The sequence below is a fragment of the Cucurbita moschata genome, unplaced genomic scaffold, assembly GCF_002738365.1.
Source record: "Cucurbita moschata cultivar Rifu unplaced genomic scaffold, Cmos_1.0 Cmo_Scf00017, whole genome shotgun sequence".
Lineage (NCBI taxonomy): Eukaryota > Viridiplantae > Streptophyta > Magnoliopsida > Cucurbitales > Cucurbitaceae > Cucurbita > Cucurbita moschata.
This window is the reverse complement of record NW_019268533.1, coordinates 2,669,242-2,684,896: the sequence shown is the minus strand read 5'-3', so window position 1 is coordinate 2,684,896 and position 15,655 is coordinate 2,669,242. Positions and strand designations below refer to the sequence as shown.

Sequence of the window (15,655 nt, the reverse complement as noted above, 5' to 3'; positions counted from 1 at the left end):
TTTTTTTTTTTTTTTTTTTTTTTTTTGGTCCCAAAAGACACATGTCCTGCCGTACTGGTAAATTCCGTGTATCCGTTAATCTAAGTATAATTCAAATAATTTAGACATATACTCTCGGCCAAGAGGTCGGAGTTCAAATTCTCCGATACGTGTAACCAAGCCAGAGTCAAACGGTCACCATTTGAAGAACGAACCTGTACAAATATGAATAGCAATATATAAAGCCTTAAACCATTCAAAACTTGGGGGGAAAACTAACAGCCAGAATAACAGCTCAGTGAAACTATGATTGATTTTGATGTACAATTCGTTAAACAAAAACGGATACGATAATACTACTACTACTAGCAATTCAGCTCATCGACGTCCGTTCTGAACATGTAATCTTCACCCTCTAGCTCGTCTTGCAGTAGACAGATCGACGGTGTCACAGATCTCTCAACTTCATCTATATCATCCGACGATCGCCTTCCCTGGTAATAGCGATTGCATTTACCATTAGAAATGAAAGATATACACGAACTTTTGTTGCCATTGTTGAAAGATGCATAATCAAGTCGAGAATTACTGAAAGTATTCATGAAGACAACCATATTTCCGAGAGTTTATGAACACTTTTGATTGACAGAAAACCGAACCCGGGTTGTTGAAAGTCCAAACTATGGCTCACAGAAGGAATCAGGTCCTTGTCTAAACTAGCCACTAGGCTCTCTAAAAGGGCATACAGGAATCCTAACTTAAGGTTCATAATTTATGATTCTATTATGCTGATGAATCCAGATCTTTGATAAGGCAATAGGGTTGGCTTTGAAACTCAGACAAAGAAGTAACTATGGAGCATTTGGAATACGAACACCGACGGATGTGAATGCTAGGCCTATCGGCGCGTTTTTCTTGTCAGGAGAAAAGCAACAAAGAGCAATCAGTTGTTAGTTAAATGTGTCTGGGCGAACACGTGTTGTGCATTAGTGTTGGGGAGGGGTAGATCAGATAGCAACGGAGCCCATGTTCGAGTATTTCGTTTGGTCTTGTATTTTGGCCTAGAATGTAACATGAGTGAGTTTCAGGCTCTCACAGAGTTTGGTAGCCATTAATCTTGTATTTTCGCCTAGAATGTAAGGCCAGTGAGTTCACGGGCTCTCGAAGAGATTGGTGCCCACTGTTGTTGTATGTTGGCCTAGAATGTATCGAGAGTTAGTTTAGGGGCTATCGAAGAGTTTGGTGGCCATTAATCTTGTATTTTGGCCTAGAATATAAGGTTAGCGAGTTCACGGACTCTCGACGAGATTGGTGCCCACTATTGTTGTATTTTGGCCTAGAATGTAACAAGAGTGAGTTTCAGGGCTCTCGAAGAGTTTGGTGGCCATTAATCTTGTATTTTCGCCTAGAATGTGAGGAGAGTGAGTTTGACAGACCTAGAAGAGCTCGGTGGTCATTGTTCTCGTCATCTTTGTGCAATATTAATCAAATAAGTCATCTACGGCCTATCCCGAAAATAACAACCCGACCCAACACAAGCAATTGAAGGCGAAACATCCGTGCTAACCTTACGCAAGGTGTAGAAGAAGTAATGAAATCCATCGCCAAAAGTACTGCACTCAAACGACCAAGTAAACTCGGGCGCATTGAATAAGGGGCGCCTGAAATGCGGCTGAAGAGAAAGCAAATCATATTAGAACGAGGAAGTGTAACATCCAAGGACAAGGAGTTCCAAGAATTTGATTATAAAACCTGGCCAAATGTAATTGACACAAAAATGCCATCTTTCTTCAAGACCCTATGAACACCTTCGAGCATTGCCATGACCTTCGATCGCGTCGATGGTTGAGGATTCCACGGGTCACCGCCATCAACGAACAAGACATCCTTCCAAGTTACGAACAGCAGACGAAATGGTAAATTAAGACAACCAATGCAAGTTCCAATATCTCGAGTTAAAACAAAAATGCAAGTTGAGTAGTTACCATGGTTCCTTTCTCGACAACGACGTCAAAACACTCGTCACCGAAAGGCATGTCTAGCATGTCAGCTTCTAGCACCTTTATTTCTGATAATCAAGAGAGAAAATGAATAAGGTGAGAAAAAGGCACACTGTTATTAACGTACACGGATCGTTTCCTTCTATCGTTTATCTCATTTGAGTTCGTGGAAAACCATGAATTACTATCTAAGAAGCATGGACTGACATGACACGAACACAAACACAGACATGGCGATGCATCAATTTCTAAAACGTAGGACATGCACACATGCTGCATACACTTTCTGTTTTTAAATAAAATGTGTGTATATATTGATGTAGAAATACTTATAGATAAAACATGTAAATTTAACATAAAACCAAAATATACTTCACTAAAAACATACATCATTGATATTTGAAATCTTAAAAGATATAGAAAGATTTAGCTGGCTATGACCAGAGGAAGAAGATGTAACCGCCCAAGCCCACTGCGAGCAGATATTATCTTCTTTGAACTTTCCCTTTCGGGGTTCAGCATTCTCGCTGGCACTCGTTCCCCTCTCCAATCAATGTGGGATCTCACAATCCACCCACCTTCGGGGCCCAGCGTACTCGCTGGCACTCGTTTTTCTCTTCAATCGATGTGGGATCTCACAATCCACCCACCTTCAGAGCCCAGCGTTTTCGAGGCCCTGCGTTCTCACTGGCACTTGTTCCTTTCGAGGCCCTGCGTCCTCACTGGCACTTGTTCCTTTCGGGGCCCTGCGTCCTCACTGGCACTTGTTCCTTTCGGGGCCCTGCGTCCTCACTGGCACTTGTTCCTTTCGGGGCCCTGCGTCCTCACTGGCACTTGTTCCTTTCGGGGCCCTGCGTCCTCACTGGCACTTGTTCCTTTCGGGGCCCTGCATCCTCACTGTCACTTGTTCCTTTCGGGGCCCTGCATCCTCACTGTCACTTGTTCCTTTCGGGGCCCTGCGTCCTCAATGGAACTTGTTCCTTTTGGGGCCCTACGTCCTCAATGAAACTTGTTCCTTTCGGGGCCCTACGTCCTCATTGGCACTTGTTCCTCTCTCCAATCGATGTGGGGTCTCACAATTCACCCTCTTTCTGGCCCCAACGTCCTTGCTAGTACACCACCCGTGTCCGGCTCTGATACCATTTGTAATAGTCCAAACCCACCTCTAGTAGGTATTGTGGACTTTCCCTTTTGGGGTCCAGCATCCTCACTAACACTCATTTCTCTTTCCAATCAATATGGAATCTCACAATATCTCCTACCAGTAGGCTTGGGCTATTACAAAAGACGTCATCCAAGTCATCCAAATATCGTAGGATTGACCAATAAATAAGGATTCAGTCCATAAGAAATCTCTATCTTCTCCCAACTCAGAGTCCCAGTCGTATCCAAAAAATTAATATAGACACGTTTTAAGTGCATCAGGCACATGTTCGAAGCGTGTCGTGTCCGTGCTTCCCTAGGCTATCATGCCATCTAAAGACTACCATTCTTCTAGACTTGCACTTCATATTTAGTTTCAACCCATAAAAAGTAACAGACAGAAGTAAGATATCTCACTGGAACAGAACACAGGAAAGCATCATTTGATGAACACTACGAGCTCACCTTTCATACCCTTCAAATGTAAACGTTTTTGCATCTTTTCAACAGCAACAGCAGACAAATCAATGCATGTTATATCAGTAATTCCATCGTTATATAATTCCTCAGAAAGCTTCGAATTTCCACTACCCAATTCCAACACCTACAACGACAAAACTCAATAGATTATTACAGTGAAAGCTCATTCAAACAATCAAAACAATTGTTAATGAACATAGAATCAAAGTAGAGAGAATACTGATGAATCGGGTTTGAGAAGTGGAAGTATGAGATTTCGAAAATGGGAATAATCCTTAAACCACTCATAATGTTCTTCCTTGGAAAAACGCTCGTCCCTGAAACAAACCCATCAGGAAAAAGCATTAGAAACTTACGGAAATGATATCAGAAGCAGACAAGAAAGAGAAGAAGAACAATGACCAGTAGTTTGGATCAAGATAAGCCAAAGCAGTTGCAGGAGCAACGCTTTCATTCTGTGCGCATTTGGGATTTTGATCCGTACCCATATGAACTTTCTCAAATGAAAATTGAAGTCGGAGACAACCCTAAACGAACCATTGATCTTTAATTGGGCCTCTCGTTGTTGGATGGCGGTCCAGTAAAGCTTAATGGGCTTACAGTCCAGTGGGGGGATTTCATGTAGAAATCGTATGAACATTGTATTATATACCCATAGAAACTCAAATCCGAATGCTCATAGAAAACCCACGAAGATTTCGAGTGACTTTACGTTTATCATTGGTCTGAAATTATAATCGTTCAAAACCCAATGGATTTCTTTGGTTTTTGAGAAAGACCCACTGTAATTCAACGAATAAAATGAAGCAAATGCCACGAAAATGGTAACTTTGATCAAAATTACAGCCAAAATAAGCAAATTTAACAGTGTAGTCGTCCATGGAATCTGGACGGGAAAATGTAACGAATGTTCTTCAGATTATTACATAGAATGTATAACCCCTCATCTGTCTCTGTCCATTTAGGGAACTGATAGCTCTTTCTTTTAGGTTTTTCAAGGAGAGGGCGTTGGGGATGCTGGAGGCTTCAAATCCTCGTACCTGGTTTGATCAAATAAGAAATGAGAATATTAGAATCGCACAACAACGCACACACTCAATCTAAATGAACACAAAGAACGGGATAGAGAAAATGCAAAGAGAATATTGGCCAAAGGATATAGATGACTTCATGTATGTCCCATAAGAGAGGATATAGAAAGTATATTGTCAAAGCTTGAGGGGATATATATATGGTTTAGCTTACTATATATAGCTTCACCAAATATAACCATTACTTCGTATAATAGCTTTTGTCATATATAGCTTTATCGCATAACTATTTACTATGAAATATTACTATGTATAACCATTGACTAATGACTAAGTTATAAATATGCAGCACAGTAAAACTTTTTTTTTTAATCAAGAACAGTGTTCAACCACAATCTATGAGCTAAACAAAAACTACCCCTATCAGCTGTTTGAAGTTTTGTATAAGAACATGCAACTTTTTCAAAGGAATCAACTAAGGTAGATAAAAGAACTAGAAAGGAGCTTACATGGTGAAAGGTGACAGTGGTTGTAGCTTCTTCGGCTTGGGAAGATGTGTTTCACTCGAGACGTCTGCCTCTGGAATCGGTGTTGAGCTGTTTACGTTCGCGGTAGCAGGCTGAGGTGGACCGTTTGAGGGAGATGTTGACGAAAATGATAGGGAAGGTGCACTAGGAGATGGTGATGTAGGAGGCTTTAGATCTTCATATCTGGAAAAGTAATGTGTATATCAGTCGATCAGTGGAAGTGTAAGATCAGGTACATAACATTGGCGTGATTCAGTTTGAGTAGTCCCCGCATAAGCAGTTGACGGTGACTTTTCTAGTTATTCTCGCTCCTAATCAAAACATAGGAGAGCACCCCTTCTCCCAAAGTTACGGGGTCATTATGAACAGAAGGATAAAAATCTTGTCATCCAGTGAGCAAATATAAAAATGTGGAACGCTATATCGTCTCGGGACTTTGAATATAAGACACTTACGCTACATAAGGGGAGAGAGGTGTCACTGCTTTTTCAGGAGCAGGTGCAGGTTTTGCCTCAGCAATTTCAGTTGACGATTCTGATGAACTCGTTTGAGCTATCGATGGGACTCCGTCGACGATCCCAACAGGTGCAGATGGAGTAGGTGATGTTGGAGGTTTTAAATCCTCGTACCTGGAAGAAGACACAACGTAAGATAAATGCCAAGGATAATATAACATTTTCACCAAACCTAACCTACGTTCTTAGAAAATTCACGAACAGCAATAACAGACAACGAGAGGACCCTCGAATCATATATATACCGGAGAAATAATCTACCAATTCAGAGTTCATTTTTCTTTCTTACTATCTTATTAGCTGTTAATCTAGGCATTTGAGCATGATGCTTGAAAAGAAAAGTTCAAGAAATATAGAACAGCCTCTTCCATATTGTCTTACGAAATGTAGGGTGATGATGACTGTTTTGTAACATTTGCTACAGCTGATTCCTTCTCTTTTGCAATGTTCAACTGTTCTGATGAAACCCTTTGAGTGGGTGCCTTTGCTTCAGCTGATTCCTTTTCTTTGACAATACTCGACGGTTCTGATGAAACGCTCTCAGGAGGTGGTGGATCGACAATGCGTGCAGCGCTATATTCCTAGCATAGATCCAGCAAGATTGTTTAGCGGCTTTAAGCTTGAATAAGAATACACGGGGGGGGGTGCAATGCTACTTTTGTAACAGCCCAAGCCCACCGCTAGCAGATATTGTCCTCTTCGGGTTTCCTCTCAAGGTTTTAAAACGCATCCACTAGGGAGAGGGAAAGGTTTCCACACCTTTATAACGAATGCTTCATTCCCCTCTCCAACCGATGTGGGATCTCACAATCTACCAGCTTGAGGGCACAGCGTCCCTGCTAGCACACCGCTTGGTGTCTAGCTTTGATACCATTTGTAACAGCTCAAGCCCACCGCTAGTAGATATTGTCCTCTTTGGGTTTTCCCTTCCAGGCTTCCCCTCAAGATTTTAAAACGCGTCCACTAAGGAGAGGTTTCCACACCCTTATAAGGAATGTTTCGTTCCCCTCTTCAACCGATGTGGGATCTCACAATCCACCCCCCTTGAGAGCCCAGCGTCCTTGCTAGCACACCGCCCGGTGTCTGGCTCTAATATCATTTGTAATAGCCCAAGCCCACCACTATTAGATATTGTCATATGTAGACTTTCCCTTCCAAGCTTCCCCTCAAGGTTTTAAAACATGTCTACTAGGGAGAGGTTTCCACACCCTTATAAGGAATGCTTCGTTTCCCTCTCCAACCGATGTGAGATCTCACAACGTTAGACTCTTGGCTATCTCGTAGTTCTTTTATCTTTCATATTTCAATATTATTACAGTTCTCTGGTAACTATCACAATTTCCGAATCAGACTATTTTGATAAACTAACCGCAGCAGAACGAGAACGTAGGCATAACCTCCACGATATATGAAGAAACCAGAAGATTAACTATTATAACGTCTATGCTGAGCTTAGATGTACAAGCAAATTTAAATGATATTTACTGCAGGTTATCATGAACTGACCTTTTTAGATGGTATTTTTGTAAGAAGATCCTCTAGGGGAGTCAATGGTGCAGTTGTCTCGGCAATTACTTCTATCACTTTATAGCATGAGAGACCAGGATTTTTTGCTATGCATGCCATGAGCTCTGAAACCTGAAATTAAAATGTAGAAATTAATCATAAAGTATACATGCATTCAACTCTTGTTCAAAATGCTCGGAGAGAGCTCACGGACGGAATTTTGTATCCTGCCAATTGCCCCGTTGTCGAGTTGTCAAATCGAGACTTGTCTCTTACTATTGTCAAAAAATACGTAAATCCAAAACAACTACGGCAACCAACGCACTCTATCTAGAGAGTCGTCTTTATTCAGAACTTCCCCCTTGGCTGGCTTGATCACGTACATTAATAGCTAAACCAAGATTTGAAGGCACCATTCAGATCCTTTATCTATATGCTTATCATTGGGGTGGATATTCTCAGACGTATTCGGGTATCGACATCTTTGGCTTTGGAACAGAATATTGAGAATTTCACCTATCAATTCTGTTATGGTTATGCTTTAAGAATGGAAAATGTTCAAAGGTTTGTGAGAATATATATCTTTAGATAGGCAATTACTCGCATGTATCCAAGTCCAGTTAATAAAGAGAACAAAAAAGATTATATTGTCAAATAAAATTGGTCTCTCTTGTAACAGCCAGAGCTCACTGCTACTAGATATTGTCCTCTTTGAGTCTTTCCTTTCAGACTTCCCCTCAAAGTTTGTAAAACTCGTCTGCTAGGGAAAGACTTCTACACCCTTATAAAGATGTTTCGTTCTCCTCCCCAACCGATGTGGGATCTCACAATCCACCCCCCTTCGAGGCCTAGCGTCCTTGCTGGCACACTGCCCCGTGTCCACCCCCCTTTGGGCTCAGCCTCCTTGCTGGCACATCGCCCAGTGTCAGGCTCTGATACCATTAGTAACAACCCAAGCCCACCTCAAGCATTGTCCTCTTTGGGCTTTCCCTTTCGAGCTTTCCCTCAAGGTTTTTAAAACACGTCTGCTAGGAAGAGGTTTCCGCACCCTTATAAAGAATGTTTCGTTCTCCTCCCCAGCCGATGTGGGATCTCACAATCCACCCCCCCTTTGATGCCCAGCGTCCTTGTTGGCACACTGCCTCGTGTCCACCCCCCTTCGGGGCTCAGCCTCCTCGCTGGCACATCGCCCAGTGTTTAGCTCTGATACTATTAGTAACAGCTCAAGCCCACCGCTAGCAGATATTGTTCTCTTTGGGCTTTCCTTTTGAGCTTCCCCTCAATGTTTTTAAAACGCGTCTGCTAGGGAGAGGTTTCCACACTCTTATAAAGAATGCTTCGTTCTCCTCCCCAACCGATGTGAGATCTCACAGTCCTAAATCAATATTATTTACAGCCTCATTGATGCTATTAAAAAATGTTATAAGAATTAAACGATTGATATCATCTGTCACCTCAAAATCTTTAAACGTACCTGAAGATTCGACACCAGACCACCAAACAAAGTATCTTCGGGCGAAACAGTAGTGTTATGAGTTTCCTTGAAAGTATCTGTAGGCCTCTCCATGCCCCCAGGTCTCACTATCTGGGAAAGATAGTTTAAATAAATCAAACATCTAAGGCCCATTTGATAAATATTGTATAGTTATTAGTATTTGCTTACTGTATAAGGAAGACCACTTGCAATCAATGCTTCTTCTGCCTTCCTTTTCCATAACAGGACTCCCCAAAACAAGCTTTAGAAGCAGGTAACCACAATTAATGATTCAATATTAAAAACTAATACATCATTAGTGAAATTGTTAATCATTTCAGGAAAACTAATACATGAACACTCACTTGAGAATGGCAGCAGGAAATCCAATCTTGTTGGTTCCGAGGGACGTAAGCAGAACGAAATGCTTCACTTTTGCAACGGTTGCTGTAGAAATTTTGTCAATCTTATTTCCGTTTTAACCTCGAGAACTTAAAGAAAGCTACATGCTAGAGTTTTACAGCTAATGTACTGAAAAGCTAGGAGAGCTCGACCATCGGAACGATCAATCTTTATTACGAGCAGTAATGAAATCAAATCAAATCCAAGAATCACGTCTCTGAAGCATTTACGCCAATATATGTGATTGTTGTGGAATAGCTAGAAATATGTTTTGAGGTACAAAAAGATCACGAAAAAGCGTCTTCTTACCTGCTTCAACCAAGTTTTTGGTAGCCATATAGTCGATTCGATAAGGTCCAGAGATATCAAAAATCTCCTTCTCACTTGCACCAATGCAGCAAATAACTATCGATGCATTCCCTATTGCGGGTCCAATCTGATTTGGTCTCTCCAAGTCACATACCACAGTTTCAAGCTTTTCTACAGCTGGGCTAAAGATCAAAAACTATCTGTTATTTTCTTGTTAGTTTTTTTGTCCGAGAATATCGAACGGTCCCTTTTCATTTTTTGACAAATAGAAACAAGAGAAAACAGATGCTATGTGTGTCGGTACAGGGAACGGGACTTTGGCACGTGCATTACCTTCATCAAGCTTCATCTTTTTAACACTCTGCATATAAACAAAGTTTTTGACAAAAACAAGTTGTTAACAAAATAGCAGCAAAATGTTTTTTTTCAAAAGTCAAATGCTTTTACCTCAACAAGAGTTTCGGCTTTCTGAGAACTCCTTACACCGGCTCTTACACGGAATCCAAGTTTCAAAAGCTCCCTGGTTAGATTTTACAGCTCTTTAGTATACAGCATGCGAAGTGGTGTGGATTGTCGAGAGGGAGTCCCGCATTGGCTAATTTAGGGAATGATCATGGGTTTATAGGTAAGGAATACATCTCCATTGGTATGAAGCCTTTTGAGGAAGCCCACAGCAAAGCCACGAGAGCTTATGCTCAAAATGGACAAAATCATACCATTGTGGAGAGTCGTGTTTCCAGACATCGTATCAGAGTCATGCCCTTAACTTAGTCATGTCAATAGAATCCTCAATTGTCGAATAAAGAAGTTGTGAACCTCGAAGGTGTAGTCAAAAGTGACTCAAGTGTCGAACAAAGGGTATACTTTGTTCGAGAACTCCAGAGAAGGAGTCAAGACTCGATTAAGGGGAGATTGTTCAAGGGCTCCATAGGTCTCAAGGGAGGCTCTATAGTGTACTTTGTTCGAGGGGAGGATTATTAGGAGGGAGTCCCACCTTGGCTAATTTGGGGAATGATCATGAGTTTATAAGTAAGGAATACATCTCCATTAGTATGAGGCCTCTTGAGAAAGCCCAAAGCAAAGATATTGAACTTACCTCACGGTTCTTGAACCAACTCTTCCTGTAGCACCAGCAACAAATACAAGATCCTCATCTTTTGAACCTTCCTTCTTTGAAATTGCCGGAGCTGCCTCTGAGCTAAAACTACTTGTGCCTTGTAAAATCAAGAAATGTTAGCTACATACTGCAAGGAAGAAGTAATAAACCATATGCTTGGATGATAACTGCAAAAAAAACACCTTCTGTGATTTGCAGACCTGAACTTTAAGAAAAGCTTAAGCACCCCCATGATAGATGAACTCTACCAATCATAACTTTACATTAAAAAGTTGCAAGTTTTAATGAAATTGATGACATATATAGACTAAAAATGTTGTTTGAATAAGGATACTTCGGTAGACTAAACAGGGACCAAGAATCATGCTTGCAAGGCTAGTGTAGGTAGTGGAAGTAACGAGAACATTTTTGTAACAGCCCCCGCTAGTAGATATTGTCTTGTTTGGGCTTTTTCTTTCGGGCTTCCCCTCAAGGTTTTTAAAACATGTTTGCTATGGAGAGGTTTCCACGCCCTTATAAAGAATGGTTTGTTCTCCTCCCCAACCAATGTGAGATCTCACAATCCACCCCCCTTCGGGGCCCAACGTCCTCGCTGGCACTAGTTCCCTTCTCCAATCGATGTGGGACCCCCCAATCCACCCCCTTCGGAAGCCTAGCATCCTTGCTGGCACACCGCTTTGTGTCCACCCCCCTTCGGCTCCTCCCAACCAATGTAAGATCTCACGATCCACCCCCCTTCCCCTTTGGGGCCTAGTGTCCCCGCTGGCACTCATTCCCTTCTACAATCAATGTGGGACCCCCCAATTCACCGCCTTCGGGGGCCTAGCATTCTTGCTGGCACACCACCTCGTGTCCACCCCCTTCAGGGCTCACGCTCCTCGCTAACACACCACCTCATGTCCACCTCTTTCGGGGGCCTAAGCATCCTTGCTAGCACACCGCCTCGTGTCCACCTCCCTTCGAGGCTCAACTTCCTCGTCGGCACACCACCTCGTGTCCACCCCCTTCGGAACTTAACCTCCTTGCTGACACATTGCTCGGTGTCTAACTTTGAATACCAGTAGTAACAGCCCAACCCACCGTTAGCCGATGTTGTCCTATTTAGGCTTTCCCTTTCAAGCTTCCCCTCAAGATTTTTAAAACGTGTCTGCTAGGGAGAGGTTTCCACACCATTATAAAGAATGTTTTGTTCGCCTCCCCAACCGGTGGGATCTCACAGTTTTACAAATGTCAATTATTCTGCTAATATCATATAGAAGTAAACAAAAAATAACCAGCAAGCTCATTAAAGATTCATACACCCACTTAAAATGCCTCCCAGAAGAATGCAAAACTGGATCAAATAAGAGTCAGATAAAGAAACCCATGCATAGTTCCATCCGTTTAAGTATGAAAAGATAACATTCATATCTTCACATATATGAAAATTACTCAACCTTGATCCAACCCAACCTTCTTCCACAAATCCCATTTCTACTTCTACTTAACAAACCCAAACAAGTCAAGCTTACATCGAGTTCAAAATAATCAGTATATCAAAACACTCAACATTCTACAAAACTCAAGCCTAGAAGAAGCAATAAGAACATTAATCACAATGTAGGAGAAGAAACAAGGTATTTACTCGAAGCTTGAGCTGTAATGGGAAGAAATTTGAGGCTTCGAGCAAGTGGGTATCTCTTGTTCTTCGATAGTTTCACAGCTCGAGCAGGCAACAATGGCTTCTCTGAGAACCCACTTCTAGACAAAGAGGAGGGCGCTATGGTTAAAGCCGGTGACCGCAGAGAACTGCAGGTACCCTCCATCGAAGAGAATTTTGAAATGCTCAAATCATATACTAATTTGGAGAAGAATCGAAAAGCAATTGAACACGAAGCCAATTTGTTTTGTAAATACAGCTTCTCAGGTTAGGTGCAATGGAATCGCCCACAGTCCACAGCGTGTGGATATGATGGGTCCCAAAGAAGGTTCCATTGCTGGTCCGGGAAGAACTGTAAGCACCCATTTGGATTTTCATCTATCCCCAACTCCATCAAAGCAGAGCCCGGCAAATAATTTTGTGTAAAGTGGGACTTTCATCCTCCGACACCAACCCCTCGACCCTTAATTGAGACTCGACTCCTTTTTCTTTTGAAGATTTATTAATCTATTGGCACGACTGAGTTTAGGGCATGGCTCTGATACCAGGTTAGACGAACACGACTCTCTACAATAACATGATATTGTTAACTTTGATCATAACCTCTCATGACTTTGTTTTGGGCTTTCCAAAAGGTCTCGTAGAGAGAGTATTCTTTGTTTATAAACTTATGATCATTATATAAATTAGCGGATGTGAGACTTTCATCATCCAACACAAATCTTACACTCTTTGTAACAAAAAAAAATCGAGTAAACCTATAAATTTTTATTTTTTTCTAGTTAAGAAATAAAAACTACTAATTATGAGTCAAGACTCGAGAATATATATTTCATGTCAATTGAGTTAACGTTTGATAGGATTATGTAGACGGGGTAGATTTGGAGCTGAAGATAGAGGAAGGCATTCGTCGAGTAATAGGTCGGAAATGGTGGATTGGTATGAAGCGAAGAGGGACGGGGAAGGTTTGACACGTCGTAAATATCAAATTATAATTTCATTATAAATTTATTATCAAAAAATAATAATTAAAAATATGAAAAATAAATCTAAAACGAGATTTTGTTAAAATTTAAAAAAAAAATTAAAAAAAATTGAAAGAAGGATGAAACATGTCATCCACATGCAACACGTGTGGATAGTCTCCCATGGCCACACGTCAAGGCACGCACGTGCAACACGTGTGGACAGCCTCCCGGCCATATGATTGGATAGTAAAACTAGTGGGCCGGGTCGGGTCCTTTTATGCACGTGTTTCATAATACCATTTTAACATATATTTTAAAATTACTTTTAAAAAATAAGAAAAAATAACAAATATTTATAATTAAGAGGGACGATATGATTTTAAAAGTCAATTTGATCCGGAAAGATTAGTAAAGACCGACTCTATAATCTATATTGGTATAATACTGTAACAACTCAAGCCCAACGCTAATAGATATTGTTTGTTTTGGCCCGTTATAGATCGACGCTGCCGTCAGCTGTTTCATTCATTAATTTGATTTTTGGTCAAAGGTCGAGCCCGCCATTTCCAATTGCTATACCCGAGTAGGGACGAGTGCCTACATAACCTACTCAAGATAAAAAATGAGATCTTCTAAGGTTGGTTATAGTAACGATGGAAATAGTATTGGTATCAGACCCGAATGTAGTTCTACCAAATTTCGTTTATAGGTCCGTTTGCTCTAAAATCGTCTGCTAGGAAAAGGTTTCCACACTCTTGTAAGGAATGATGCAATCTCCCTTGGAGGCTCAGTGGTTCTTATTGACACACTGCCCGGTATTTGACTCTGATACCATTTGTAACAGTTCAAGCCCATCGCTAGTAAGTATTGTTCGATTTGGTCCGTTACGTATCATTGTCAACCTCACAATTTTAAAATGTGTCTACTGGGGATAGATTTTCACACCTTAATGTTTTGTTTCTCTCTCCAACCGATGTGAGATCTCACAAAAATTGTGTTGTGTTGTATTGTTTCGTGTAGACCAACATCGAACATTCGATCTCCTACCCTATCAATCACCCGAGAACAAAAAGGGCAAAACGGTAAATTGATATGAAATGGAAAACACATGGATGGAAAGATCAAAATCAAAAGGATTTGTAAGGGAGTGATTTAGACCCCTAAGGTAACGTGCAAAGCAACATAAGCAAGAAATTTAATGAAAGCATTGGTCAAAGTTGGTTTGCAATTAGAAAACAAACAAACCATATAGTTCTTTCCAAATAAATAAAGAAAATAGAGCGAGATTCAGGTACGAGAGGTTTCCATACCTTAATAGATATTGTTCGTTTTTTCGAGAGGTTTCCACACCCTTACGGAGAGGTTTCAACATTCTTATAAGGAATATTTCGTTCCCTCTCTCGATCGATGTGAGATCTTACAATCTACCTCTTTTGGAGGTCAACGTCCTTGTTGGCACACCGCCCAGTGTTTGACTTTGATATCATTTGTAACCGCTCAAGTTCATTACTAACAGATATTATCCTATTTGACCAGTTACGTATCGTCATTACCCTTACAGTTTTGATACGTGTCTGCTACGGAGAGGTTTCCACACCCTTATAAGGAATGTTTTGTTATCCTCTTCAACCGATGTGAGATGTTACACAACTGATAAAAATTGGCATTTATATCAGTGAAGTTGAGTCACTATGACACACGACTCTCGTGACAAAAGATGAGTAATTGCCATAAATGTCTTCATAGAATTTTACGTGTCAAACACCCATAGGTGGTTTTTCAATGACATAATACATGCTTGCATAACCTAATTAGATCAGACCACCAAATTCATTCCACGAACATAAATGCACCTGAAATTCATGAATCTTACTTAAAAAAAAAAAAAAATTCAAAAGAACCTTAAACAAACAATAATCGATCGTAGCCGATGAAGAAACAATATAACTGAACTTAAATTGGAAAAAAAAAACCCTGAATTGAAAAAGCTCGTTGAATCGAGTCGAAATCGAAGAGAAAACTACTAAACTGAACCTATGTTGAACCGAACTAATCAACAATAATTGCAACACGATTCGAGGGAGAAAACGATGTCTAAGAGGAGGAGGCAAGCTGAGGAGAGGTGACACGAGTTAAGGCTTCAACTTGTATTTGTGAGAGGAGTCGAGCCAAGTTTGACTTTTAAAGCCATTGAGCTTATGATTGGGGTATCTAATCAACTTATTTTTTTTTTTAGGCATTTTAGCTAATTTAAAATTAAAATTAAACTTTTTAAATTAAAAATTAATTAAGCATAGGTAAGCCAAGGATGAAAATTAAAATAAGAATTTTATTTAACAATTTATTTAAATGATGAAAATTATTTTCTAAAATCTTAATAATTAAGAATTAATTCAAAAAATTTTGATTAATTTAAAAATGTTTTGTGAGGAAACATTTGAGAGAAATTAAAAAAAAAAAAACTAAAATGATTCATAAAAAAATAACATTTTTATTATATTAAAAAATGTTGGAATATTAAAAACAATAAAACAATAAATAAAATTAAAAAAAAAAAAAAAAAAA

At 40.3% G+C, this 15,655-nt stretch overlaps 2 protein-coding genes across 2 annotated transcripts; both read right to left on the bottom strand.

The window, feature by feature from the left end:
* Positions 1-195: 195 nt before the first annotated feature.
* LOC111455500 (methyltransferase-like protein 13) lies at positions 196-4,113 on the bottom strand. The gene is made up of 7 exons (XM_023097218.1): positions 4,005-4,113; positions 3,823-3,919; positions 3,588-3,726; positions 1,965-2,047; positions 1,732-1,866; positions 1,547-1,651; positions 196-473 (listed from the first exon to the last, which is right to left on the bottom strand). Exons 1-7 carry the CDS (start codon positions 4,088-4,090, stop codon positions 345-347), a joined length of 774 nt encoding a protein of 257 aa, XP_022952986.1. The 5' UTR covers positions 4,091-4,113; the 3' UTR covers positions 196-344.
* Positions 4,114-4,373: 260 nt separating this feature from the next.
* Positions 4,374-12,412, bottom strand: LOC111455490 (protein TIC 62, chloroplastic). The gene is made up of 13 exons (XM_023097208.1): positions 12,108-12,412; positions 10,463-10,580; positions 9,814-9,886; positions 9,700-9,727; positions 9,367-9,543; positions 9,021-9,102; positions 8,845-8,917; positions 8,656-8,766; positions 7,182-7,313; positions 6,057-6,256; positions 5,616-5,789; positions 5,143-5,343; positions 4,374-4,642 (listed from the first exon to the last, which is right to left on the bottom strand). The coding sequence occupies exons 1-13, from the start codon at positions 12,286-12,288 to the stop codon at positions 4,597-4,599; spliced, it is 1,596 nt and encodes a 531-aa protein (XP_022952976.1). The 5' UTR covers positions 12,289-12,412; the 3' UTR covers positions 4,374-4,596.
* Positions 12,413-15,655: the final 3,243 nt, after the last annotated feature.

Coding starts and splice junctions, on each gene's coding strand:
- LOC111455490 (XM_023097208.1), bottom strand. CDS start 12,288: ATGGAGGGTACCTGCAGTTCTCTGCGGTCACCGGCTTTAACCATAGCG. Junction 9,103..9,366: donor CAAAAACTTGGTTGAAGCAG/GTAAGAAGACGC, acceptor AAATTTCTACAG/CAACCGTTGCAAAAGTGAAG. Junction 8,767..8,844: donor CAAGTGGTCTTCCTTATACA/GTAAGCAAATAC, acceptor TATCTTTCCCAG/ATAGTGAGACCTGGGGGCAT.
- LOC111455500 (XM_023097218.1), bottom strand. CDS start 4,090: ATGGGTACGGATCAAAATCCCAAATGCGCACAGAATGAAAGCGTTGCT. Junction 2,048..3,587: donor ACATTTGAAGGGTATGAAAG/GTGAGCTCGTAG, acceptor CTTGATTATCAG/AAATAAAGGTGCTAGAAGCT. Junction 1,652..1,731: donor TGTCAATTACATTTGGCCAG/GTTTTATAATCA, acceptor CTTTCTCTTCAG/CCGCATTTCAGGCGCCCCTT.